Source organism: Hoplias malabaricus, chromosome 9 (genome assembly GCF_029633855.1).
Source record: "Hoplias malabaricus isolate fHopMal1 chromosome 9, fHopMal1.hap1, whole genome shotgun sequence".
Classification (NCBI taxonomy): Eukaryota; Metazoa; Chordata; class Actinopteri; order Characiformes; family Erythrinidae; genus Hoplias; species Hoplias malabaricus.
The window spans coordinates 37,585,245-37,611,940 of record NC_089808.1 but is presented as its reverse complement, the minus strand read 5'-3'; the positions used below and the strand labels follow the sequence as shown (position 1 = coordinate 37,611,940).

Genomic DNA, 26,696 nt, shown 5'->3' with positions numbered 1-26,696 from the left:
AGTTTTTATTCACAATTTGTTTAGTGTCCCATCTTTTTTGGAATCCGGTTTGTAAATATAAATAAATAAACCGATAACTAAATAAATGTTCCAACAATGTATTTGTTCTATTGTCCATTAAATACATGGTTTAAATGTAACTGCAATATTCTAATACCACACTATTGACCACCCAACGATGTTGAATAGCAAGCAGCCGTCACAACTGCAATGTATACGCGTTTTCCCTTTTTTACACTTTAGTGTGTGTGTAATGAATGTTATATAAATTTCTTTAAAAGATCATTAAAAACTAGCTGGGTGTTACTTTTCCCACCTGTTGGCATCTGAACCGCTGCTGCTGAACGGCTGAGAGTCAGTCTTCTTTTATGAAATTTAAACAATGCCAGCAAACCTAGTTGCAAAATCAAAAGCAACTTTTCCAGTTTTGGAGCATTTTGGATTACAACCAAATGAAAAGTGAGAAACAGCCAGTTCAGATGAGGCGATGTGGAAAATCTGTGCCAGAAATGTTGCTGTGAAACGGAATACAACAAAATACATCAAATGTGAGATACCATCTAGCTACCTGTCATCCAACTATCGAAGCCCAACTGCCTCCACCAGCACCAAGTCATGGAGCAGACTCAAAACAAACAGTTCACGCTGATCTTAGCCTACAATTAGGTGTACAACACCAGAATCAGGGTAAATTAAGTAATTTGGGGCAGTAATATCACATATCTCAGTGTTGAGTCTGTTAAATCACAGCACGGAAAATTCTTTCAGTGCAACAGTTCTAATTAAATAATGTTCACATCACTGCATTCTGTTTTTATTTACAGTACATTTTGCACAGATGGTACATTGGTACATTCTCCACACATACCAATAACATAATGCATAGTGTACAAAAGTATGTAGACTACACTAATAAAAAGCTAATTCATTCACCTTTAGCTGCAGAGAATGTTGACACATTCATTTGTACACACAGGTGCTATAATCTCCACAGAAAAGCCAGAAATGGAATGGTACACTCTGGGGCAACTCCATGAGCTTAAGGTCACCACGTCCAATGTCAGACATGTACTGGTGAGGTACAAAGCCTGCAGCATTATGATTGATTATGGGACAGTGGAACCAGTGAAGTTCTGTGAAGTGATGGAGCACCATCCAGCCTTTGAGATGAATTTGAGCAGTGTTTGTTTTCCTGGACTAATCAGCTTACTAAACAGTAATGTTGTACATACAATTATGCATCAGAAAATACTACATATGCACAATATATTTTAAACATTTTTTAATGATATAAATTGTAGGAAAGGATGAACTGATTGAAACTGTAAATCAAATTTCAAACAGTTCTTACAAAGTAGGTTTTTGTCTTCTGCTCTTCCAGGGCTGAGAGAGAGAACAGTGAGTTAAATATCTGGGCTCTGTCACATGGTTTGTGTTGTCAGAAGTGGACACTCCTCTGAAGAGCTGCAGTAACTTTCTCGAGCTAAGCCATAGACCGTTTTGCACTGGAGTTATAAGACATGAAAGACTATGAGGATGATAAAAATACCTGTTTTAATTGTGCTTTTTGTAAAGATGACACACTGCTTTGCTGGATCAGGTATGCCATGTCTTTTTTTCCTCTTAAACAAAGCAGTAATCCTGTCTTGGTTTAGCACTGCCCCTCATCTCCAGTAATGTGGAACACTTAAACAGTGTTAGAACATACTTATTTTATTTCTAAATTCTTTACAAGGAACTATGGTGTTTGTTTGAAAATGTTAGAACTAGTATCCTGTTTTTATTGCAAAATTGGTTGTGTTTAATAAAGTGTGGAATAAATCCTAACTTTGAGCATAGAAGTTAAATCCAATAACCGCATAAACATGTGCAGGGTTGTGTTCTCTGTTCAGTTGACTTATTTTGCAATTTGATCTGATGCAGCCAAAATTTTGCACACAGTTCTGTCAAAGAACACCATTTACAGAAAATCTGGGAAGCTGTGTAAAATGTATGTATATTGTATGCAAAGGTAGAAGACAATTATTTGCAATGTATTTAATCACAATATTTAATTAGAAATTGTACAACAATTCAAATCTTAAAGTTTGACTGGTACAGTATTAAAAAAAAAGGCACTCTGTCAGTGTATATTTCATTGAGCTTGGTGCAAAATTGTTAAATTTATTAACAAATTTATTAACTATGAGGCACATAGTGTGCAGAGGTCCCCAACGTTCTGTTGTCAATTGCTAGAGAGCTTCATGGAATGGGTTTCCATGGCCGACCAGCTATATACAAGCCTTACATCACCAAGCGCAATGCAAAGCATCGGATGAAGAGGTATAAAGCATGCCACTGGACCCTTGAGTAGTGGAGATGTGTTCTCTGTGATGAATCATGCTTCTCCCTCTGGCAATCCAATGGATAAGTCTTGGTTTGGTGGTTGCCAGGAGAATGGTACTTGTCTGACTGTATTGTACCAAGTGTAAGTTTGGTGGAGTGGGGATTATGGAGTGGGCTTGTATTTCAGGATTTGGGCTAGGCCCTTAGTTCCACTGAAAGGAACTCTTAATGCTTAAGCATACCAAGAGATCTTGGACAAATTCATTGTTACAATATTGTGGGAACAGTTTGAGAATGGGCTTTCTGCTCCAACCTGACAATGCACCTGTGCACAAAGCAAGGTCTGTAAAGACATGGATGAGCAAGTTTGGTGTGGAAGAACTTGACTGGCCTGCACAGAGTCCTGACCTCAAGTTGATGGAACCTCTTTGGGATGATTTAGAGTGGAGACTGTGATCTCACAAATGCGCTTCTGGAAGAATGGTCAAATATTCCCATAAACATTCTCCTAAACCTTGTGGAAAGCCTTCACAGAAGAATTGAAGCTGTTATAGCTATAAAGGGTGGGGCAACATCATATTAAACCTATGGATTAAAAGTGGGATGTCACTCAAGTTCATATGCATACAAAGGCAGATGAGCAAATACTTTAGCAATATAGTATGCTGTCAAAATAACTGCAATAACTGCATGAGCTCAGAAACACTTCTTATAACCACTTCCTTTGAAAACAGTTTTTCATTGGATCCACATATGCTACTTAAACCTCACAAATGTATTGAACATATCGTATATAAATGGGTTCCAGAAAAGCTGCTGCCTTCTCAGGGCCTGATGGATCACAATTTTATATTCAAATCACAATTTTATATTCTTCATGGAAATCCTTAATTTTGCATCTTCCAGGCTAGAGTGTACATGGAAAACACTTTAACCGAGATCCTGAGCTGCTGAGCAGCTGAAATTCCACAACATACTAGAATAGAAAAACATCACTTTCAAAACTACAGCAATTGGTTCTCTCAGTCCCCAAACATTTACAGAGTGTTGTTAAAAGAAGAGGTGATGCAACACAGTGGTAAACATGGAAAGTTTTGCTGGCATCAAGTTCAAAATGGGCACATATTTTAAAAAAAACAATCTTTCTCTTTTTCAACATTTAAAATGTTGTCTGTCATTTCACAGATGGGACATTTCTGATCTACAATGCCCATAAGAACCAGTGTCTAGGAGACAGCCTGCAAGAGCTGACTCTGTGTAACCCTCAGGACCCCAAACTGCAGTTCCGCTGGACTTCAGAGAACCGCATCTTTAATGTTGCCCAGAAGAAATGCCTCGGCACAGGGGTCAAGAGTGAGGGCAATAAACTGCAGTGGTTCATCTGTGATTCCAGCAGTGATTTTCAGAAGTGGGAGTGCCAGAACAACACTCTGTTTGGCCTGAAGAATGAGTCTCTTTACTTGTCCCTTCAGGGAGACACTTCTCTACTGATACTGTCCACAGACCCAGGGGACAAGGGCAAGTGGACAATCCATGGAACGACGGGCAGTGTTTGCTCTCGACCCTATGAAGGTATTAGTATGCATCTTAATAAAGACTGAATAATGCAACAATACTTGTAACATTGATTTTAAAGATCTTGACAGATTATATACTCAAAAAACACCAAACATTAAGGTCACTCAAAATGCAGCAAACACCTATAGATATATTGTAACAGTGGCATATGTCAAAGTCTGGGACTTATTAGACACTAAGAAAACAGAGATCATGTGTACACTGGGAAAGACTGGACCAAGTGCACTGTGTGAAATGAAAGACCAGGTGCAATGAGAGCATATTACGTGCCAACAGAGAGAGTGAGCTACTCTGGGCAGTATTCTGGACTTAGGTCCAGCTGTTCATGTGGATTTCAGTTTGACAAGTGTTGCCTTGATTAGCTTAATTTTAAAAGTTTAAAATATTTTCTATGTGTGTTGGAAAAGCTGTCAATTAGAGAACGTACTGATGAACTATTATTTATTGTTTTTTTTTTTTTTTTACAGAACTATACACACTTAAAGGAAATGCTCTTGGACGTCCATGTAATTTTCCATTCCACTTCAACAATAAATGGTACACAAACTGCATAACAGACGGTCGTTCATCCAAACAGCCGTGGTGTGCAATTGAAAATGAATATGAGCCCAATCAGCTCTGGGGTTTCTGCCCTACTCAGGAAATTGGTAAATGCAGTATTAATCATTTGAAAGGCACAGAACACATCAAAAAGAAAAAGAAATAGACCTGCTCATGAGACTTGACATATGCCTGATTTCCTGTTTGCAGTTGAAGAGTTGTGGAGGAAAAGTCCTGTGACAGATGTGTATTACCAGTTGAACCAAGTGTCTTTCCTGAACTGGTATCAAGCCAGGAAGAGCTGTCAGCAACAGGGGGGAGATCTGCTGAGCATCACTGAGCCCCATGAACAGACTTTCATATCAGGTATAGGCTCTTATGGCTTCTGAGAGAAAACAAGTTTCTTAGCTCAGTACCAATGCAGACCAATCTAGCAGTGACAGAGTTGGCAATAATATTCTGATATGACTCTGTATTTATCTCATACATAGCTACTTTTCCTGGAGAGCATTTTGCAGCATTTAAGAGCACAGAAGCGAACTTCCTCTTAATGTGATAAAAGGAAGATAAATGAATTGATCACTCTGAAAAATCTGGACATGCGTCCGCTGACTAAGAACCTGGCAACAGCCTGTGGATTATCTAATATATTGAAACCCAAGGGCGTAGATTTGCTCTTGACATTGGTAGGGACATATGAATCTACACAATCTATAGGGAAAGGCACAGTCAATCACACTGGCCATATGTGTTACAGGGAGTTAGGACTAGAGTAGAGAAAGTTATTTAACCCTTTTTGCTCCTCTAGGTTAATGAGATGTTGACAGTTTTTTTTTGGGAGAGGATCAAATTATTGGACAATTCAATAATCGCTGGATATTGGTGGGAACCCCTTTCCATGCTAATTCCACGCCCTTGTTGACACCTGCAGGTTCATTGAAAGGTGGTGTCTAGCTGTAGTTTTTCACAACTGTTTGAGAGTCAGAGAAGTGCTTTTCCATATTGTTTTTTCCTGTGGATATCTGGCTCTGAAATCCACCTCCCCTACTCCTCTGCTTCGGTTGCTAATATATCACCCTCCTAAATCTGCTGTTCTCAAATTTCCTGTCTGATATGAATGAACTGGTTGTAGTGGCTGCATCTGTCTGCTCTGCTATTATGTATACCAACTGCTCTTTAACAACTCAGCCCTTGTCAGTTCTTGAATGTTTTGGTTTTACTCAACATGTTGATTTTTGTACACAGGATCATGATTATATACTGGACTTGCTCTGTACCACTGATCTTGCTGTTACTCAGTGTTTGGTTGTACTGACCATAAGTTCACTGAATGCTGTCTTAAGACTCCCACTTTGAAACCACTTGAAAAAAAACTCACAGCGTCTTTTCACAATCTTATTTCAGTTTCAGATCCTCTTTTTTTCCAATTCCGTACTGACCTCACCTTGTTGCAAATGTTTCACTCTACAACTACACTATTTCTAACTATTTAACATGTTCCCCTCAAAACTAAACAGGTCCCTGCTTCTCGTACCTCCCCTTGGTTTGGCCTTGAGCTCTGAAAGCAAATGGTAGGTGTCTTAAATGTGTGTATAAAAAAACTGGACTTGATCAATTACTTTTTAGAGAGCATTTTTGTGTGTACAGAATTGTCCTCAATGCTGCTTGCTCTGCATATTCTTCACCTATTATAAATGATGGTAGCTCTGTGCCCACTCTGAGACTATAAACAAACTTCTTCAACCTCTTACTCAATCTGCCCACATTTCTCCTGCTCAGTCCCAGGCTTTTCAGGATTTTTTTTTTTTTTACCAGGGTTACAGTTAGCAGCATTTACCAGCATTTTTCTACTTTTACACTTCTTCTTTCTCCCTAGTTACTCAATTGAATGTAGATCTCTATCCCTATTTCACCCCTATTGCTTCATCTACAGTCTCTGGGATCATCTCCACATCATCTCTCTTTTTCTTTTCAGCTAGACCCTGCTCCTCTGCTCTTCTAAAATTCTGTCCCTCTGCTGTCTCTCATCCTTTAGCTCATCTGATTAATCTGTATTTTCTGTATAATGTGTAGTTTTTACAGTTTAGTTTAAAAGATTTACAAATGAACAAAGTATTGAGTAATTCATCATTGATGATTATTGCTGGTTTAACTTTACTTTTGTTCACTGACACAATTTTCTGTTAGTAATCCAGTAAATTAACCAGAAGTTGCCTTTTATTGAGCAGACAATGATGAATTGTCATTTGAAGAGTTGTTCCCGCGAGTCGTATTCAGATCTTGAATGTGAGAGGGACATGTTTAGCATCACCAACCATCCTGTATTTGGACGTTAAAAGCTGTTTTCTGTATGAGTATGTGAGTTTCTCACTCCCTGCCTTCTAGTCGTCATTGTGGAAAAGCCTGGCTTAATGCCATGTAGCTCTGGACCCACCATGGCCCTGAACTGCATGATTAGTTATAGAAAATGAATGAATGAATGAAATAATGAGCTCTTGGATTCCTCATCAGTAATAAAACCTCTGAGAGAGTGTCACATATACATTTGCCAATATGTTAGAAATAGCTGTATGATTCATGTGTGAAATTTACAGACTTTGATATTAAAAAATGAACTGAATACTGTGTATGCTCTTTTTTAAACAACCTTTGATGGTAGAGCAAAGATGGCATGTTGATGGATACTTGACAAATAGTTTTTGGGTTAGAATTAATACAAACTCTTGATTATGTTTGAAAAAAAATTAAAAAGCTGTAATTTGAAGTAATTTATAATTTTGTTGTTTCACAGGGCTAACTGAAAACACAGGTCCAGCCTTGTGGACAGGACTGAACAGTTTAGATGCCTCTAGTGGATGGCGTTGGGTAAATGGACAACCTTTACGTTATTTGAAATGGCTCAGTGGTAAGTCTGTTTTTTTTTTTTTTAATCTAAACTCTACAGCATTTTTCCCCAGTGGATTATGTGTGTCAGGATATGATATCGCTTTAATCTGAACATTAATTCATTTATTTCTTATGTTTGTATGTTTCTGAACCATCCATCTGAAGGCCAACCATCTTCTCTACCAGGCCATAGCTGTGGGGTGTTAAGTCAGTTTTATGATTCTGAATGGTCCACTGCTCTATGTTCTGAGAGACATGGATATATCTGTCAAAGAGGCATCTCCACTCCCACTGTTCCACCAGGTAATCAGTGTTTCCTCCATGAAATGCTCTTTGATTTATTAAATCAGCTGGTCTTTGTTGTCCTGGAAATGTTTTTGTCTGCTTCTGTCCAGCTGTTCACACAGGTTCTTGCACCAATCCATGGATCCCATACTCAGGCCACTGCTACCTCCTCTATCGAACAAAGAGAACATGGCAAGAGGCAAAAGACACCTGTCGACATGAAGGTGGAGATCTGCTGAGCATTCTCAGTGTAGAAGAGCAGAGCTTTGTCATCTCACAACTCGGATACTGTAAGTTACATTGCATGTCTGATGGACCATTTGCCAGTATGGACCACATCTGTGAAGGCTGAAATGGGGAGCCAAACTCAGATATATATTTGGGCAGGTTTTCAAAGCAGATTTGGAATGTGTGTAAAGCCAATCCCCCCAGTTGGATAGATGAATGCAAGAGAAAGGTTGAAGACGGGGCGAAGGTGGGTGCGAGTTTGTCCAACATAGAAATGATATGTGTTTGGAGATTATATATAGGGTTGAGGTGAGGAGAAAAGGCTCATGCACAACCCACAGTTGATTAATCATAAACACACTACTGAAAAACAATTGGGAGATTTAAATTGTTTCTTTCAAAACAATCTCCTTGTTGAATTTCAATCTCCAAATTGAAATAAATATAAGTGAGGAATACTGACCTGTTTATTTGTGTAATGTTTAAAAACAGAGCCCAATTGTGACAGTAGCTGGCACTTAGGCTCCATCCCGAATACCCTATTTCATACATAGTGCACTTCATGTATTATAAAACTAATTTATAATTTCTAGTCTAAAAGAACATCCAATCAGAGACAAGAGATGCTCCAATCCTCAATGCCCGAGGACCAATCAAGCCTTCAAGGTGGGGTTCCTGAAACCTGATTTAAAAACCATTGGTGCAAAAATATTTCTCTCTTTCTCTTGCTCACTCTCCGGATCTCTTCGGCTCTTCAACATTTCAGTCCAGGCAGAACAAGCCCAGAACATAGAAAGAAAATTTAGCGAGAGAAGGAAAGAGGAGGGGTAAAATGAAGGAGAAATTTAGATGCACCCAAGGGTGAATCTGCTTCCTGTCAGAAAACTCAGCTAAGAGAGCCCAGAAATTTTTATCTTTATTTCTATTAATAATATTAGAAAGCTATAGTTTAAATCCAGCAAAGCTTGACGCAAAGCCCAGGGCATGAAATATACCTCAGGCCTCTGACCCTCAAAGTTGTGGAACAAGGGCATCAGGATTGAAGGAGAATCCCAAGATGTCCCCTCAGAATGATCACCTTCTAAGGCCGCGTCTCTGAGCAAAGGTCCAGGAGAGGCACGCAAAGATATGGCTTGTACAAGGAAGCAGATCAATGATGAAGGAGAATCCCCACATGCACTCTCAGAATGCCATCTGCTCTGCTGGAGTGGTCATTGTGTGTCTCTGACCAAAAGAGACCAAGATGCTACAAGGCCCGTGTCTGTGAGAACCTCAAGACAGCCCTGTGTGTCAGTGGTGTCCTGCAAGCCACGCTCCTCCAGGGATATGTAAGGTTATGTGATTAATTTAATTTCATAGCTCAGGAGATTGGTGCTGAATGCTTTACTGGGATAAACTATAGTCTTTTAGAATTTAGGGTAGTTATCATAGATAATGGCTGTAGTCCATTTCATTATATAAATGTATAATCAATATTCAGTATATGAAATTACCTTTAATGAACCAGTTGTGTGTTAAAACCAGTCCTTGGTTATGTTTGTGTGTGCACCATTCTTTTACGGAAATATTGCTTTTGGGTCAGATTCAATTTCGGAGCCAAAAACCTTCAGTGGATCAATGAGCGTAATAGTTAATTAATAATAATTAATTATATCTAATTCTGCTATATAATGTGTAATGTTACTCAACATGATGGCCTACTTGTCCAAGCTGAGATTGGACAGGTCACAGACACTACATATTACTTAATTGCTCCCAACCATGGGGCTTAGCATAATAAATTACGTAATTATGTTTTAAGTAAATTATAATTAATTATCCCTGACTCCAGTACAAAAGGGTAAAGGATTCTATAAAGCCCATATCTATAAGTCTTTATTAATATAATTATAACTCTTTCTAACTTGGTAATAACGCTTTTTAAGGATCCTCATAAACTGAAATAATGCCTCATAAGACTCTTATAATTATCTATTATTAAATATTTATAAACTTATACAAAGGTGTCTCTATCCATCATAATAGTGATTGGCATAAGATATTTTACATTTTATCCAGTGTGTTTATATTACTTATCTAGTTTACCTACCGAGCTGGGATGCGTACAGACACAGGGACTCTGGCCTGTTTTAGGATTAAAATCGTGAACATTGCCAAATGTTTCTCAATCAACAATTTTGTGTTTGTAAGCAGACATAATATATTTGTGGGCAGAGTGTAGAATGTGGCAAAAGCATAGTAGTGGTCAGTGTAGGAAAATGGGAATATGGATCACCTAGATACTTTCTCCAGTTATTTTAACTGTTTGCAAACAAAAGGCAGATCGTCCTACACCAAGGAGTGAGGCCACAAGTTTGGCCTCAGTGTAGTTAACACAATGCAGTCTGGGACCTGCAGTTTTTTTTTACCTATGCTCACCAGCAATTTCCAATCTCTTGCTTCACCCCATCTACCAATATTTATAGCCCTGTGTACACTTTTGAACACATTCCTCCTCATGCACAAACCTAACCTCTTTATTAATGAAACCACTGGGCAATGTATTAACCTTTAGGTGCTTGCATCTGGAGAGGTTAGAAGTTGTGGAGAGACCTCAAAATGTATGAAAGTATGAAAGGTGTTGAGGATGTTGCACTATTTCTGCTCTATAGGTGGGTAATATTAAGTTTTCTTTCCTGTAACTGATTACTTGAGGAGGAACTGACTCCAAATTCAGGAGAATGCTAACTGCATGAATGTATATACAGATGGACAGTGCTACCAAACTAACAGCTCAAGTTACAAATGAGATTTTGTGGTAATTTAAACAATGATTAAAATTCAGCCATATACAGTCCCATTTCTTACTCGTTTTCATTCAGAAGCTCAGCATCTTTTAAGGTGGAATTGTATGTTTGAGAGTTCCCCACAATTGTCTACTTTCCCTTTAAGTATTTGATTCTTTTATTTCTTGAATGTACACAGCAAAGACAGATGAAGTGTGGATTGGTTTTAATGACCTCAAGACCAAGATGCTCTTTGAGTGGAGTGATGACTCCAGTGTCCCCTTTGTCTTCTGGGACAAAAATGAACCAAGTGACAAAACTGCCCTTAAAGAAGACTGTGTTATAATGAGAGGAGAGGTACGAGAGAAGTCAACAACATTCCTGCAAACATGAAGCCAGCAACAAATATCTTTGCTAAAACTGTAGGAAGGATTTATTCCATATTTATTTAATCTGTTTCTTGTCTAGGAGGGAAAGTGGGCTGATCAAATCTGTCAGAAGAAGTATGGATACATCTGTAAGATAAAAACTAATTCAGATAAATCCAGCTATATCACAAGCACAGGCTGCAAACCTGTAAGTGTTTGAAGCACTACTGGGAGAAGCAGTAACATTTATTAGACTTGAGTGTTGGACGTTGTGTATTAATTGCATATACATGTATAAATCTCAAATCTAAAAAAAATTGGGACAGTTAAAAAAAGATGATAAAAACAGAAAGGCTTGAATTGCAATAAACACTGTACATTTGAATCTACAAATACATTATACAATGGTACAACGCTTAATGAAAGTCATATGTTAAAGCCGCCCAGAAACACTGCAGATTTCTCGAGAATCAAACTCACCTGAAAATGATTGATACATGGTAAACATGCACATTGCATTATGATCAACCATTAAATAAAACAATGGCTGTTGGGCAAAATAAAATAAGCATAACGTAGATTTGTTAATTGTTTGGTACATACTTGCAGGCATTATGCATGAATTCTGTCGGTTATATTGAAAAATATCTAATTCTCATATCTTTTTATATCTTGCCTACTCAAGGGTTGGATGAGGTATGGTTACTATTGCTACCTCACAGGAGCAGAGACTAAAACCTTTGAGGAGTCCAAGCAGACTTGTGAGAAAGCTGGATCTTATTTAGTCGACATTACAGACAGGTCAGAGATCCTTTTTATAATGAAACAGTACAATTTTATCAAATTTGTCAAATTTGTTTGCTATTCTTCACCAGGTGGATACCATTATACTGTATTCCTGTATTCCTATAGGGCTAGGAATGGGATCTCAAATTGATCAGTCTTTATTTTCTCAATCTTTTTTTCTCAGGATTGAAAATGCATTCTTGGTCAGCTTAATTGGGGCACAATCAGACAAGCATTTCTGGATTGGACTGTCCAACCAAAAATATCGACATGTGTTTGAGTGGACAAATACCAAGGAGGTATCCTTTACCCACTTCAATGAAGAAATGCCAGGTATAGACTAAGATATACTGGGCTTCATCCGTAAAATACATACAATTTAAAGAGATTTATAATGCTATAGCTTAATAACTGCAAATACAATATTACAGGAGGAAAACAAGGCTGTGTTGCCATGACCACTGGAGTACTTGCTGGATTATGGGATGTGTTGAGCTGCACTAATGCAGAGAAATATATCTGCAAGCAGAAAGCTGAGGGAGTAATCACAACTCTGGCCCCCCCAACCACATCACCTCTTGGTTGCAGTGAGGGCTGGTATCCACTTGTAAACAGACATTACTGTTTCAAGGTATAATCAGAATAATCAAAATTTATAATACAGTGATAAATTGGGACAATGCTGTGATAATATATTATGATAAAATAATGATATAACAAGGTGACTGAATAATGGGTTAAAGTCATAATTTTACAAAACGTTAAGTTTAATTCAATAAAAGTCACATTTATCCCCACCACAGATTCCATGTCAACAAATTATAATTATTAATTTATTTAGGATTTGTACTTTGTAGATGACACATGCTATTTTACAATGAATGTTTTCAGTGGTTGTGGGTAGTTAGAGAACAGACTAATTGAGGAAATGCATTGTAAATGTGGAATAGCTGAGCTGTGTGGTGTTTTAACTGCATAAAACCCAAAAAATAGAAAAAATAGCACCTGTCTTATGATGTAAAAGGAAGCTTCTGATGAAGAAATTGAAGGGTTACCTAAATTTTGATATTTTAGTAAGTTTTTACAGAAGTGTTGCAACATCGGGCCTGGATGGGAGCAGAATGGGTGTATTTGCACTCGCACTGTCAAAACAACAAATATACCGAACAAGTAATGGTTGATTTGCACTGTGAAATGCTTACAAAGCTCTATAACAGTATGATTATGAATGTGGCTAAGGTGCATGTAAACAAACCTTTATAACTTTATAAATGGCCCAGCTACCTTATCAGCCACTAGTTCTCATCACAGGTTTGTTTTTTGCTCATTTTGTTGCAGTTGTATAAGGTGGAACGCAACAAGGAAAAGATGTGGTTTGAGGCTCTTGATTTCTGCCGGGAAACTGGGGGAGATCTGCTGAGCCTCCATAGTTCTGATGACATTCCAGTGATACACCGTAAATAGTAAGATATTAATAGTGACGTTTACACCTGTTACACCTTTATTATAAAATGTAAAAAGTAAATATGCAAAGTTGAAGCACTGGCAACTCTGACAGTAGTGATGCAGCCAGTATATTTTTCTTTGAGGAGGTCCATTCTAGAGTGGAACTCAATTGTGCCCACTGGCCAATCCCAGTGAAGTTGCACACCCAAGGTTGCCTGGTATGAAACACAATACCTGGCACAAACATAGCGTGCTGCAGCCATTGAACCACAAGGGAAGAGAGACAACATTAGAATATCTTCAGATTATGGTGTGTAAACACACTCTCTCTTGTGTCTAGAATTTACATTGCAGTTCTCCTTTTAAATTCTTGCTGTCAGTATTACAGATTGGTCTTTTTAACTGATCTCACAAGTGTTTTAACATTTGACTTCACAACAATCTCATATTTACACAAGTAAATGCAAATATGATATTTTAAATACAAAAAAGCTATATTAATGTGTATATATTTGCTCATATTCAGTGGAATATATATATATATTTTTAAGTACATATGTGCTCAAGTATATTTCAATTCTTTGGTGTATGGCAAAAATCAGGGTGCCATTGTTGGCTAGATATTTCTGGTTGTTGGTCTATTCTCAGTCCAGAGGTGGCACTGAGTTGTAAAAACTGCTAAGTGTAATCCACTCTGTGCTGGTTTGAAATAAAGCCAGAGGAGATATTGACAAGTGACTTCCATCTCTGTCTTTTATATCAGGATTTATTATGCACAGATATTGTTGGTTAATAATAATGCTGGGTAATATATTATATTTGCAGTTTTCCATTAACAGCATGGATTGGCTACAACCTCCAGAATCCCACTGCTGGTTACACATGGAGTGATGGCTCACCGGTGATTGTGATTTGAATTTCATCATCTTTCCTGTGACTCTTCAATGGGCTTTTGTGAGCTATGACATAAATAAACTTTCATTTCTTCTCTTTCAGACGTCCTATGAGAGTTGGGCACGAGGGGAACCAAACAATTTACACAACAGGGAAAAATGTGTTACAATGCATTTTAATAAGCAGTGAGTAGATATTCCATATTTAAGTTGTATTTTATTATTATTATTGGGATAAAATAATGACTGCAACAAAAATATTTTTCCAAACAAAAAAATCAGTAGAAGTAAAGAAGTTGAGGCTCGAATGAGAAACTGAAATACTGAAAAATTTCAAGTGCTGCAGTGGACCTTCTTAATACATCCAGCATTATTCAGCAGGGGAACTGAAAAGTGTATGACTTGTGTTTTTGGATCTTTTTTATGTGGAATAATATGGTAAATCTCTGCCAGCGGCAGTGGTGACCAAACCCAAAGCATCACATCAACAAAACAGAATCACATTAAAAACTAAAGTGAGGGGTGTACAGTTGTCCTTTAGTAGTCCTTTACTAATACCCTTGCATAGAACGCAAGTATATGTACTTGAGTAAATGTAACTATTTATTGTCCACCTCTGGTTTTATTAGATATGGACAAAAAGAAGAATGGGAAGATTTGCAGTGTGAAGACAGAAATGCTTGGTACTGTGAGATTAGAAAAGGTAAACAATTAGAATTCCTGATTCCAGTTCCTAAATGCATATGATTAGGGAGAAGAGTTTTTTAAATCCTAGTTTCAGTTGGAGTAAATTAAACTCAGTTTTTCTCAACATTTCTTTTAATCATGGCACCCTTTAAAATGACACAAAGTTTGCCAAAAGTCACCCCAATCTAAAAAAATTAAAAAGAAATACTCCCTTTAAACACTCTTTCTTGAAAAGCAAAATTGTGACTACAGCACTAATTTGCTTGAGAATAAATTGCATTTTGGCTGTATTCGCTCAAATCCAACACAAACCCACACTTCACAGGAAAAGTGTCAAATGGAAAATACTGACTAAATCTCTCATCAAGAATTTTTAGATGCTGATAAGGTTAGAATATTCACAGAGAATTTTAGAGCCTTTTTTCTTTAAACATTCAGACTTTATTCTTGGAATTACCAGACTCAGGGGTGTGGCCAGAGGTCCAACAATTCCAAACAGGACCACCCAGGACCTCTTAATTCCCCACATGTCGGAGCTGGCACGCAATTGAACTTGAGGCCCATATATGGTGCTAGAGCTTTGTTTTTATGCATTAAGTGCATTACTCCAATGAAATAAGTCAAAGTAACCCTAAAAATTTAGGTAAAAATAAAACAAGACTATTTAAAAAGACAGACTAATAGTGCAAGGGCACAGTTATTTTTGCTCCCTCTGTGTGGGTAGGAAGGACCTTCCTCCGCCCTCAACACTCAGCACAATGTTAGCCAATGCCAAAATCTGTTAGATGGCATGACTGAATTGGACACTTAAGTGTTCTCCTTCAAGCATATAGAAAAAAGGAGACTCCTAACAAGCACCAAAGGCCTGTATGTTCTAAAACACTAAAACACATAAACACTACTTAAACTTTTCATCTTTGACAGATGGGAGAAAACTGTGAGATGACAAATCAATGCATGGAAACTGAAAGAGTGTTGAGCTGTCAAGGAATCCTTACTGAGAGAAGGAATTTTAGTCTGTTTTTCGTTTAATGACTGCCCCTGAGCCCAGATATCAACATCATGTTTGGGATGACTTAAATAATCAAAGTTCTAATCAAAGTTTTTGAAACATTAAAGGTCTCCTGAAAACAATGAAATATGTAATAAATCTGAAAGACAAAAGACAAAGCATGAACATTTTTAATAGTTTGTTTTGTTGTTGAAGCTGTCAAATTGAAATGTGCAAACAGGAGGACTATTACTGTGGTGTTCTTTTATTTGGCCTCTGTCTCCCTCTAGGTGTGACACCAAAGGAAGTGAATATTACAAGTAAAAGTAAGTTACCTGAACAGTGAACAATGCACACATGGGCCTACTGGTTACAACTGAATAACTAATTATTTCGTCCTTGCTTTCACAGAATACAATAAAACAAAAGATTCCTGGACCATATTCAGAGACAATCAGTATTATATTTTCGATGGTCACTCTGTCTCTATGGATGAAGGACGGGAATACTGTAGAAGTAGGCACAGTGATCTTGTGGTCATCAATGATGAAGAGGAGAGAATATTTCTATGGCATTGGGTAAAGTTGATGGGGAAACATGGGACCACTTATGACCATGTTCTCTTGGGTGATCTTTGAGAGATGCACCGAAATGAGCCATTTGGTCCTTGTTCTTCTGGAGCGTAAGCAGTGTCTGCATTATTGACATTAAATAAGGCCTAATAAAAATGATTGCTGGACTCCCTCAAGGCTGTGCCTTGTTTCCAGTCTTGTTCATAATATGTTTGAACAGAATAGCAAATCTATTTAAGTCTCCACCCTCACAACAGGTCATGAGTTTTAAGAAATGACCAAAAGAACAAAACATACTTTCTGTGCCAACTGTCTTTTCTGTTTAGTCATTTAAGTTGACTTGGGCATCTGATGAGTATAATCTAGGCATGGCCAACTGGGTGGAGGCCTCAAGGTAGCCCTTTGTGGAGGATTAAATCTCTCAGATGGTCTGGGCTGAGTGGTAACGCTGGGGACAGAAACACCTAGGCTTCTTTGTTTACACTACTGCCAACGTATCTGTGAATCTGGATGTATCTGTGAAGTCTGGCGAGTTTTTGCAGAACGTCTGAATCTATAGATCTACATTTGCACACTGAAGTATATCAAGGCATGAATTCACTGTGCATTCTCTGATAAATGACATGCTCTGTTCACACATGGATTCATTCAGATTTGACTAATTATCTGGACATTTGTGTTCATACATACATTCAATATACACATACATGAATAAGTTTTTCTTCATCACTTATGTTATGACATTTTTGTGAGGATTTAATGGCATTTTGTGGCATTGTGTAAATGAGAGGTCACAATTTAAAAAAAGAAATACATATGTTTCATACAATTAACCACTAAGTAATAAATCATATACACAGCCGGACTGCTTCATATCTGAGTCTGAAACTATGACAGAGCTGAACAATAATGTTCATATGTTCACAGTAATTGTCGGGTGCTGTGATTATCTTTTCATCTTTGTGTGTTACAGATTAAAGCAACACATAAAAAATATTATATAGGACTGTATATTGACCTGGACAAGTCACTGTCGTAAGTTTTCCTAAGAATATCATACACTACACTGACCATCCATAAAATCACATCAAGGATATTAACAACAATGAACTGTTCTTTGAATAGGTGGATGGATGGATCACCAGTAGTGTTTCAGGCATGGGCTCAAAACCAGCCGGCCTTTCTCAACAATGATGAACACTGTGTAAAAATGAGCTATTCTCATGGTAAGTAAATCACCACAGTGGAAATTACGATAAATAAAAAAATAATTGCTATTTTAATACCATTTCATGCCATTGGAATGTTAAAAAGTTTTAACATCCTAAATAAATAAAATATAAATAAAATAAAACTGATTTTAAACAAATCAACATAACTGCTCCAGAACACAGAGACCGGAGAAAACCAGAAAAGCACAGTGCCACTGGCTAAAAGAATTGGTGACGTTAATATATAGTAAACAAACATACAGTTGCATCTCAATAAATTAGAATATCATCAAATATTTAAAAGTTAATTTATTTCAGTAATTTAATTAATAAAGTGAAACTCATATATTATACATTCATTTCAAACAGAGTGATCTACTTCAAGCGTCTATTTATTTTAATGTTGATGATTATGGCTTACAACAAATGAATCCGAAAATTATTATCTCAGAAAATTTGATTATTGAACAATGTAAAAAATTATTTTTAATACAGAAATGTTGGCGTACAGAAAAGTATATACAGTAAATGCACTCAATACTTGGTCGGAGCTCATTTTGCATGAATTTACAGCATCAATAAAGCGTGGCAAGGAGGCGATCAGCCTGTGGCACTGAACCATTCAAGATGCTAAAGGAGAGCACCAACTTCCCAGATTAGCCCAGATTACCTCATCTGACAGACATCCACATTGATAAGCAGTAATGAGGAGAGAGCGGGACTGTCTTACCAACTTAGAGTAAAATGTGCTTACCTGGACTCCCAGCTTTAGATGGTTGGGGCACAGCTGATCTCCCAGTGAAAGGGCTACGCAGATCTTTTCACCACATGGGAGCCCCTATAACCAGATGGATTTATTTTCTCACAATTGTGGCCAAAATTATAAAACACCCTCTTTTCCAGGGCTTTGGGAAAGTGGGAACTGTGGTGATTCTGAGATGTTTATCTGTAAACGAAATGGTTCTGTCCCAGCCTATCCTCCATCTGTCCTCCCTGAGCTCCCTAAAGGAGGCTGCGCTCCTGACTGGATGAAATTTCAGACAAAGGTGATGGTAGTTTTTAATATGAAAACATTAATTTTACTCTCAGCAACAATTTAATTTGTCTCTATAATCTCTAATGATCTAAATGTCTGAAGAGTATAATAATTTTGTTTTTTTATTTTGTTGCATATGTCTTAATTCTGTTTGCTTAAATACAGTGTTACAAGATAGGACAGGACCTGAAAACCTGGGAGGAAGCCAGATCATTCTGCCGAAGCCTTGGAGGAACCTTAGCTTCTATTAATAATAAATTTATACAAGGTCAGACCCAGTTTATTGATCACAAACTTATTTGTTGGTTATTGGGTACTTGTGCTAATTTATTCCAGTCAATTAGTTAAAAACCGTACTACATTAAACATTGCTATATATGAGTATATGAACTGCAGATTACAGACTACAGATACTGGCAGTGAAAAAGGCTGCAGCTGTGGCAGTTGCAGAAGCAAAATCCAGAGCATGGGAAGAGTTTGGAGAGGCCATGGAGAATGACTTCCAGGCAGCCTCAAAGAGGTTCTGGAAAACATTCCAACAGCTCGGGCAGTCACCCAGAATTACTAAAGGCACTCGATACTGTGGGGCTGTCTTGGCTGACACGCCTCTACAATATTGCATGGACCTCAGGAACGGTGCTTTTGGATTGGCAAACGGGGATGGTGGTTCCTATTTTTAAAAAAGGGGACCAGAGATATTGTGCCAATTATCGTGGCATCACGTGGCATTCTCTGTCTCCCTGAGAAAGTCTATGCCAGGGTGCAGGAAAGGAGAAACTGATAGCTGAACCTAGGATTTTGGATAAAAAATGGGATTTCGTCCTGGCCGTGGAACTGTGTACCAGCTCTTTACTTTTTCACAGATGATTGAGGGAGCGTGGGAGTTTGCTATTGCACTCTACACATGCTTTGTGAATCTGGAGTATGCGTACGACCGTGTTCTCCAAAACATTCTGTGGGAGGTGCTTTGTGAGTATGGGGTGCCAGGGTTGCTCCGGCGAGCCGTATAGTCATTGTACTCTCAGAGTTTGAGTTGTGTTCAATGTGTCAATGTGTTCAACAAGCAGTCAAACTTGTTCAATGTGGGCGTTGGACTCCATCAGAGCTGTGCCTTGTCTCCACTCCTGTTCCTGATATTCATGGACAGGGTGGCGAGGCATAGCCTCGTGAGTGGATGGCATCTCTGCTGTTTGTGGATGATGTTGTTCTTCTGGCTTCTTTGTATGGAGGCCTCCAGGGTTTACTTGAGCAGTTTGCAGCCAAGTGTGAAGCAGTCGGTATGCAGATCAGCACTTCCAAGTCTGAGGCCATGGTTATCTCCCGGAAACAGATGGCATGCTCCCTTTGGGTAGGGGATGAGAACCTAGCCCAAGTGAAGGAGCTCAAGTATCTCGGGTTCTTGTTGATGAGTGGTGAGAAAAGAGATTGTGAGGTTAGGTGAAGCATCTGCAGTAATGCTGTCACTATACTGGATCATCGTGGTAAAGAGAGAGTTGAGCTATAAAGCAAAGCTTTCAATTTAATGGTCAGTCTACGTCCCCACTCTCACCTATGGTCCTGAGCTCTGGGTAATGGCCGAAAGAACAAGATCATCGATACAAGCAACTGAAAAGAGCTTTCTCCGACGGGTTGCTGAGCATACTTTCTGTGAACGTGTAAGGAGCTCAATGATTAGGGAGCAGTTTGGAGTAGAGTCACTGCTCCTTCACGTTGAGTGGAGTCAATTGAGGTGGTCTGGGCTTGTGATGAGGATGCCTCCCACTGAGTGAAGCCGAGGCCAGTGAAGTCGAGGCCACAGCCCAACTGTTTCCCTACACTCTCCATAGGGCAGAATGTCAGTCATAAAATAATGTCTTCTGCACTCACATAGTGCGTTGTAAGTCAAAAATAATTTTTAGCGAACTATAAGTTGTAATGAGTAGGTCCCCAATATGGCAGCTACTCTACACTGTGACATCAGATTCAATTCAGCAGAAACATTGGGTAGGCCGGAGTGCAAATATTGAGTCTTACAGTGTGTGTAGAATTTTTTTAAGATACTTCTTTTTAACAATATTTTTGGGAACAATTATTTTAAACTTTAAAACTTTTAAACTTTACTAGCCCCTCAAGGTCTACCTTCCTGCAGAGTTATGTTCCAATAATAATAATGATAGTGTCTTATAATAATGTACAATTATTTGTCATTGTACAATGTACAATGAAACATGTTTTCCGCATTTAACCCATCTGTGGCAGTGAACACACACATACACACACACACGCACACACACACACTAGTGCACTAGGGGCTGTGAACACACACCCAGAGCAGCAGGCAGCCATCCTCAGTGCCCCGGAAGCAGTTGTGGGTTCGGAGCATTGCTCAGCTGTGGATTGAGGGCTGAGGTAGCCTTGAGCAAGGCACAGAACTGTTCTCCAGTAGTAATCTAGTATACTTTTGGCTGTGATGGACTGGTGCTCTGTCCAGCGTGGTTACAGAAGATGAATTAATTAATAAATTAATGACTTTTTGGACAGTGATAAACTCAGACTTTAGTTTGGTCAAGTGTGTAAGAGAGCTGAAACTAAATTACCTGGAGCATGACTGGTGACCACTAAGGTGTGACTCCTTACACGCCAGAGTCTTTAATTATTTAGCATTGTCCTTTGTCCTCACTTTTTGTTCTAGCCTTCTTAACCTCAAAGATGGACGATGCCAACACCCCAGATTTATGGCATGGCCTGAATAATTTGGTGGAAAAAAGAATTCGATGGACAGATGGAAGTCGTTATGGTTACACAGCCTTTGCCAAATCAGCAGATGATCATATTATGGTAAGCTCGTCAATCCACTGGTTAATTACAAAGGGTTTTAATGTGACTTGAGTAATTCAAAGTAACTAATATATTGTTGCAGTTTAACTCTGAATTACCAGGTGATTTTAAACAGGGACTTTTTATTTGACAGTCTTGTGTAAATGTGAAATAATTTATGTTTATACAACTGAGTCTTTGTAAATATCTTACCTTAGATATTGTTTTTTTTTTTCACTTTATGGCCAGAAGTTTGTAGACAGCTGCTCATTAAATATTTCTCTTTTAATTAAGGCTAGTAATGAGTAGTTGGTTCCCATATTCAAACAAGCTGCATCTTTTTGGATAAGATTTTACACTAGATTTTCAAACATACCTTTTTTTTGATAACATACACTCACAAAACCATGAGTGAGGACAGGTACTGATGTTGGATTATTTGATATGGATTATAAATGCCACTCCAGCTCATCTCAGACAAACAAGAATAACATAATATTAATCCAGAGAGCACAGTTACATTTAATTTCTCTTCTATTCCTTTCAAATTGTGTCTCCATTCTTTCCTCTCTTTCTCTACTATTTATTACATCAGACGTGTTACCCTGCATACACTGTATTTCTATTTATTATGCAAATCTGGTTATTATAGTTATTACTATTATCATTGTTAAAATGTGACATAACAATAATTGCAAAATTACTAAAAAGTAATTAGCCCAGATAAAACATGAAAATCAGTAACAGGTTGATGATAATCTCTATATATGATATTTTACATTATTATTATTATTATTATTATTATTATTATTATTATTATTATTATTATCAATCCATCCATCCATTATCTGTAACTGTTTATCCAATTCAGGGTCACGGTGGGTCCAGAGCCTACCTGGAATCATTGGGTGCAAGGCGGGGATATTATTATTATTATTATTGTTATTGTTATTAATGTTCTGATATAAATGATTTGCATTTATACAATGTTCTTATGAAATTCTCTTTCTTACAGTATTTGGATGTTTGGAAGACTTTTGAGGTAAAGGTTATTTTGAGGATACATGACTATTACAATAAGGAAACAAGTATTCAGACTCCGTTTTTGTTTTTCAGTATATCTTCAGCATATATCAATGTATGTACATATAATGACATTTATATGTTTTATTTATTAATATGAACAAAAAGTGTGCATTTGTACTAAAACATTGAACAATGAACACAGGAGAAGTGCACTGTAGCAGATGGTTTAATGAAATATGCACCTTTATAAAGGTTAAATTTAAAAATCAGGCTGGGGCACTGACTAGTGAAGCAGTCTAAACATTGGTTATTTGAATACAAGTGATGCCTCAACCGTCCAAGCTCAGGAGTTTCTAAAGAGCACAGTTGGCCACTTTATAAGGGTGGATAAAACATTATTGCTGTAGCTTGTCTATCAGCTGATCTAAACACAAATATTTCAGTGGCATTGCATTCGAAGCAGTTTGAAAAATGCATTAGTGTGGCCTCACCTGTCTCAGAGGAAGCATGTGCTAACGAACCCCTATCCATCCGGGGCTGGTGGCACTCTGTGTTATGGGGAGATTCACTGATAGGGTAGAATTGTAGATGACTTTGAAAAGAAAATTCAGCAAAGATTTTAAGCATAGAAATGCAATAAATAAATATATCAAGCTTGTTCTCATGCTTTCTGGAGTTATCAGCGACATTATAAACAATACGCAATTACAGAAATCTATTGAGCTATTGCTAACCTTCTTGGAACACATTTGAAACTTTGGGTTGGGCGCAGGGCTCCCTCCAGCCAGCAGAGGGAGACAACGTCCATCTCCCAGGGCCAATCAAGCACAATGCACTACACCTGGGCAGAGGGCTATATAAGAGCTCAGCTTGAGACACCCCTTGCTGTGTCTTTGCCTCAAGTGTGGGGCGAACGAGACGGCTGGTAATATTGGCAAAAGGGCAGAGAGTTATGCACTCCCCCTTGCTATCATCTTTTGTTGAGCCTGTGAAGATTTCACTTTGTTCACAAGTTGTTCACTTTTTTTATTTTTTGACCCCTAGCCTTTCCTTTGGTGTCCTTTGTTCCTTTCCCTACCAAAAACTGGTGGGTTTTATAATTGCCTTTTTTCTCCTATCAATTTATGGGCTTATACACTCCTTTTTAAAGGAGAACTATGTAAGAAGTGTTTTTTGTCTCCTGAGTTCACCCTAGTTGTAGCTAAGTGTAATTCACACTAGATTACCTCATCTGAAAGAACTTCAGGAGGGTTAAAGGAGGTGTGTATGAATGCATTCACATACATAAACTGACTACAGAGCCTGTGATGATGATTCAGTGCTATAATATGCTGTAATGCTGCCGTTGTTCATCATATAAGGAAAAGGAAACACTTGGAGTTAATTGACAGGCAGATTTTATTCATGGGCATATGTATACAGATGGAATAATTATTGGCAACATGGTGACACTGGGCTTGCTAGCCAGGAAGGCCAGTTTCTCCCTCCGTTAGGCCGTTGTCCCTCCATGTTGACACTGATTCTGTTCCCTCAGGGCTGCAAGTTCCTCCATGATATGCTTCAGAATAGATTTTTTCTGCTTCAGATTTGAGGGGTTCTTCACTTCACTGGTAGTGGATGGTTCTGTGCTGGTGTGTCTGTGAGGGTCACTGGTGAAGTAAAAGAATGGGCAGATGAGCTCCCACGCTGAGGGAACTCTGCGGGTCTAGGGGATGCTGGGGGTGCCTGATATTGAGGGGGCCCATGGAGGGGAATGGCTGGTGTTGAAGGGCCCGGTGTATCACACAGCAGGTGGCCAGATGTTAATGTTTTAAGAGGAGGTTGGCATGGGGCAGAGGTCTAGGAGGTGTGCATACCATAGACATATATGAGCATATAGAGCATAAAGAAGCAGCAGGTGTTCACACAGACTTCCACCATGATAAAAGGTTTGTAATTAATACATGACCCACCCAGAGGTAAAAGACCAAACAGAGCACACACAAAGACAACATATTGCTGCCCCTTTTAATTTATCCTTGTGATTTCTAGGCCTATGAAAATATTAAGTTAGGTATCAGGACTCAGGATTCTGTGTTGAGTGAGACACTAGCATGTATAACCCACTGCACACAGTTCCTAGCTCAACGTTCTCCTTTTGAATTTATTAATATATTTATTTTTGTTTTGCTGATGGATGCTGTAAATGTATTGGAATAGCTTATAGGTTTTCCTTTCTGTTCCAGTGTAGAAGCATTGATTTTTACCCAAAATATCTGGAACCATTTGTAGTTCGGACTACGTTGATTCAAATCAACATGGTTCAAATTAACCTACAGCAGTTTTGAGAAACAGTTGGAATTCAGATGTTGATTAATTTAATGATTAATTGTACCATGTTAGTTTAATGCTAGTTTCTGTCGTTGTATGGGAAATGCACCCCTGGCTGGCTCTAAACTTTAAACCTGATAAGCCATCACTGTTACACTGGTCAGGCAAAACAAAAATCTCACAAAAGGCAGAACAGTGATAATACTTCTGTTTGGATTAATGAGGAATACAAGTTCTAATATTATCCAGTCTAAAGAGGAATCTAATTTACCGCAGTGATGAGTGAGCGTAGCCATTTCAAATGATATCTTTTAAATCTCACAGAGAGCTTTTCCTTTGCAAATGTTACTGGGATTTTACCAGTGGCGATTGCTCTAAGACTGCAATGGAAGCTCAGCTTCCCCTAAAATGTCAAAAAATAAGTGATCAAATATATACTGTTGTGTGTACATGTCAGTGAATAAATATGCACTACAATGTGCTCAACTTTTGTTCAGAATCAGCTTCTTAACACTGGTAAAGACACGGCTTTTCTCTCAATCATTCACGCAGTTTCAGTGATTTAAACAGTTAGGACGCTGAGCATCCACAGAGTTCAATAGCGAAGCAGCGAAGTGCAGCGAAACGAAACGAGACGAGTCATTGGATAAATGCTGGGCTTTGTCCTGCCCATCAGACACTCAGCATCTCTGGGGGTCTATGGGGCAGTGGGCTGGCCTCGGCTGGCCCGGACGCTCAGCTTCTGCATGATGATTGGATGATCTGTCTGAGGCTGAATCCCTTTTTGATTAACCGTGAAATGAGCGAGTCAGCGATCCTTTAGTGCTCCATGGGAGCACAGGCAGGCACACTTCACATGGGCCCAGGCCGTTTAAGCAGCTTAGCTCTGCTGGCCATTGAGAGGACACTAGTCAAATCTCTGGAGAAGACGCCTTGTTGGTACGACAAGGTCACAGATCATTTTCTTGAAAAGGAACGGAGGGTAGAATTTGTGTAAATAAACCGACACATTTTATGATGTAGGCTGAAAGACCTCATTGAAAGACCAGCATCCGCCACTGGATTTTACATATCATCAAAGGGAAAATGGATGGACCAATATAACATTGGCAGTTGGTTTAAGTCATATCAATCACACAGGCATTCTGTGATTATTCTAGATTAATCACACGTGTTTTTTAAATGGCAAATAAAACAAATGTGTAGAGTGGTATACATGGTAAACTTGTTAGTATTTTCATGATATTTGGCTTAGAAACTCTTAAGTTACTGAGTAAAAGTTTCAGAGAGAGAGACGATGTTGTGATTCAACAGTAGCGAAATTGTTTACATCACTAAATAAAACTGCTAATACATCACTAGAATCTGTAAAATTAGAGAATTTATGGAAGAAGTTGTTGCCTGGAAAAACTTATTTATTTGCATAAAAAAAATAACACATTGAAGTCTCTAGATTAATTACATGAATTAACACAATGTGAGAGCACTAAATTGAACCCATGGAGTTGTTAAAATTGTAGAAGTTGCACTTATTATAGATGTATTACCAACTGTGGCTATGCAATAAATCCCTATTAGATTTGTGGTGTCTGAATACTTTTTTTCCTGTTCAGTTTCATTTAAAATCATCCTATGCTAATGCACATGGATATGTCTCCAATTATAAGTATCAAATAAGGCCTAGTTTTAATTGGACAGAAGTTTAAATATATGCAAAAACAATCTGAATACTATACCTTTACTGTACCTGAAATTTAACATTTTTCTAGGATAACCTTTGTGGAGTAATGGGTGGCACACAAAGGGGGGAAGTGGAACTGGGAAAATGGTGGACAAAAGATTGCAAAGATACCAGTGGTTACATTTGTAGTCGAGCTCTTGGTAAGTCTACAGAACAATTGTGGGAGCATTTTGAGTAGTTTTTGGCTTGTCATTTTTAAGTTTGGTAGACTTTTAAATAATTGGTT

General features: G+C 38.2%; 1 protein-coding gene across 4 annotated transcripts in view; it reads left to right on the top strand.

Annotated features, from left to right (window-relative positions):
* Positions 1-1,469: 1,469 nt before the first annotated feature.
* The window catches only part of LOC136706872 (macrophage mannose receptor 1-like), a 33,727-nt gene continuing 8,500 nt past the window's right edge, over positions 1,470-26,696 (top strand). For all 4 annotated transcript variants that reach the window (XM_066680567.1, XM_066680566.1, XM_066680569.1 and 1 more), the window contains exons 1-25: positions 1,470-1,600; positions 3,511-3,897; positions 4,371-4,550; positions 4,654-4,809; positions 7,235-7,348; positions 7,495-7,632; positions 7,725-7,904; positions 10,807-10,964; positions 11,076-11,183; positions 11,661-11,776; positions 11,946-12,094; positions 12,193-12,392; positions 13,100-13,224; positions 14,033-14,108; positions 14,204-14,286; positions 14,730-14,803; positions 16,069-16,104; positions 16,190-16,356; positions 17,324-17,385; positions 17,476-17,576; positions 18,465-18,607; positions 18,763-18,865; positions 21,269-21,414; positions 22,409-22,435; positions 26,499-26,610. In XM_066680567.1, the coding sequence (XP_066536664.1) occupies positions 1,531-1,600; positions 3,511-3,897; positions 4,371-4,550; positions 4,654-4,809; positions 7,235-7,348; positions 7,495-7,632; positions 7,725-7,904; positions 10,807-10,964; positions 11,076-11,183; positions 11,661-11,776; positions 11,946-12,094; positions 12,193-12,392; positions 13,100-13,224; positions 14,033-14,108; positions 14,204-14,286; positions 14,730-14,803; positions 16,069-16,104; positions 16,190-16,356; positions 17,324-17,385; positions 17,476-17,576; positions 18,465-18,607; positions 18,763-18,865; positions 21,269-21,414; positions 22,409-22,435; positions 26,499-26,610 (3,211 nt within the window). In that variant the 5' untranslated portion in view covers positions 1,470-1,530. The remainder of the gene's footprint in view (positions 1,601-3,510; positions 3,898-4,370; positions 4,551-4,653; positions 4,810-7,234; positions 7,349-7,494; positions 7,633-7,724; positions 7,905-10,806; positions 10,965-11,075; positions 11,184-11,660; positions 11,777-11,945; positions 12,095-12,192; positions 12,393-13,099; positions 13,225-14,032; positions 14,109-14,203; positions 14,287-14,729; positions 14,804-16,068; positions 16,105-16,189; positions 16,357-17,323; positions 17,386-17,475; positions 17,577-18,464; positions 18,608-18,762; positions 18,866-21,268; positions 21,415-22,408; positions 22,436-26,498; positions 26,611-26,696) is intronic.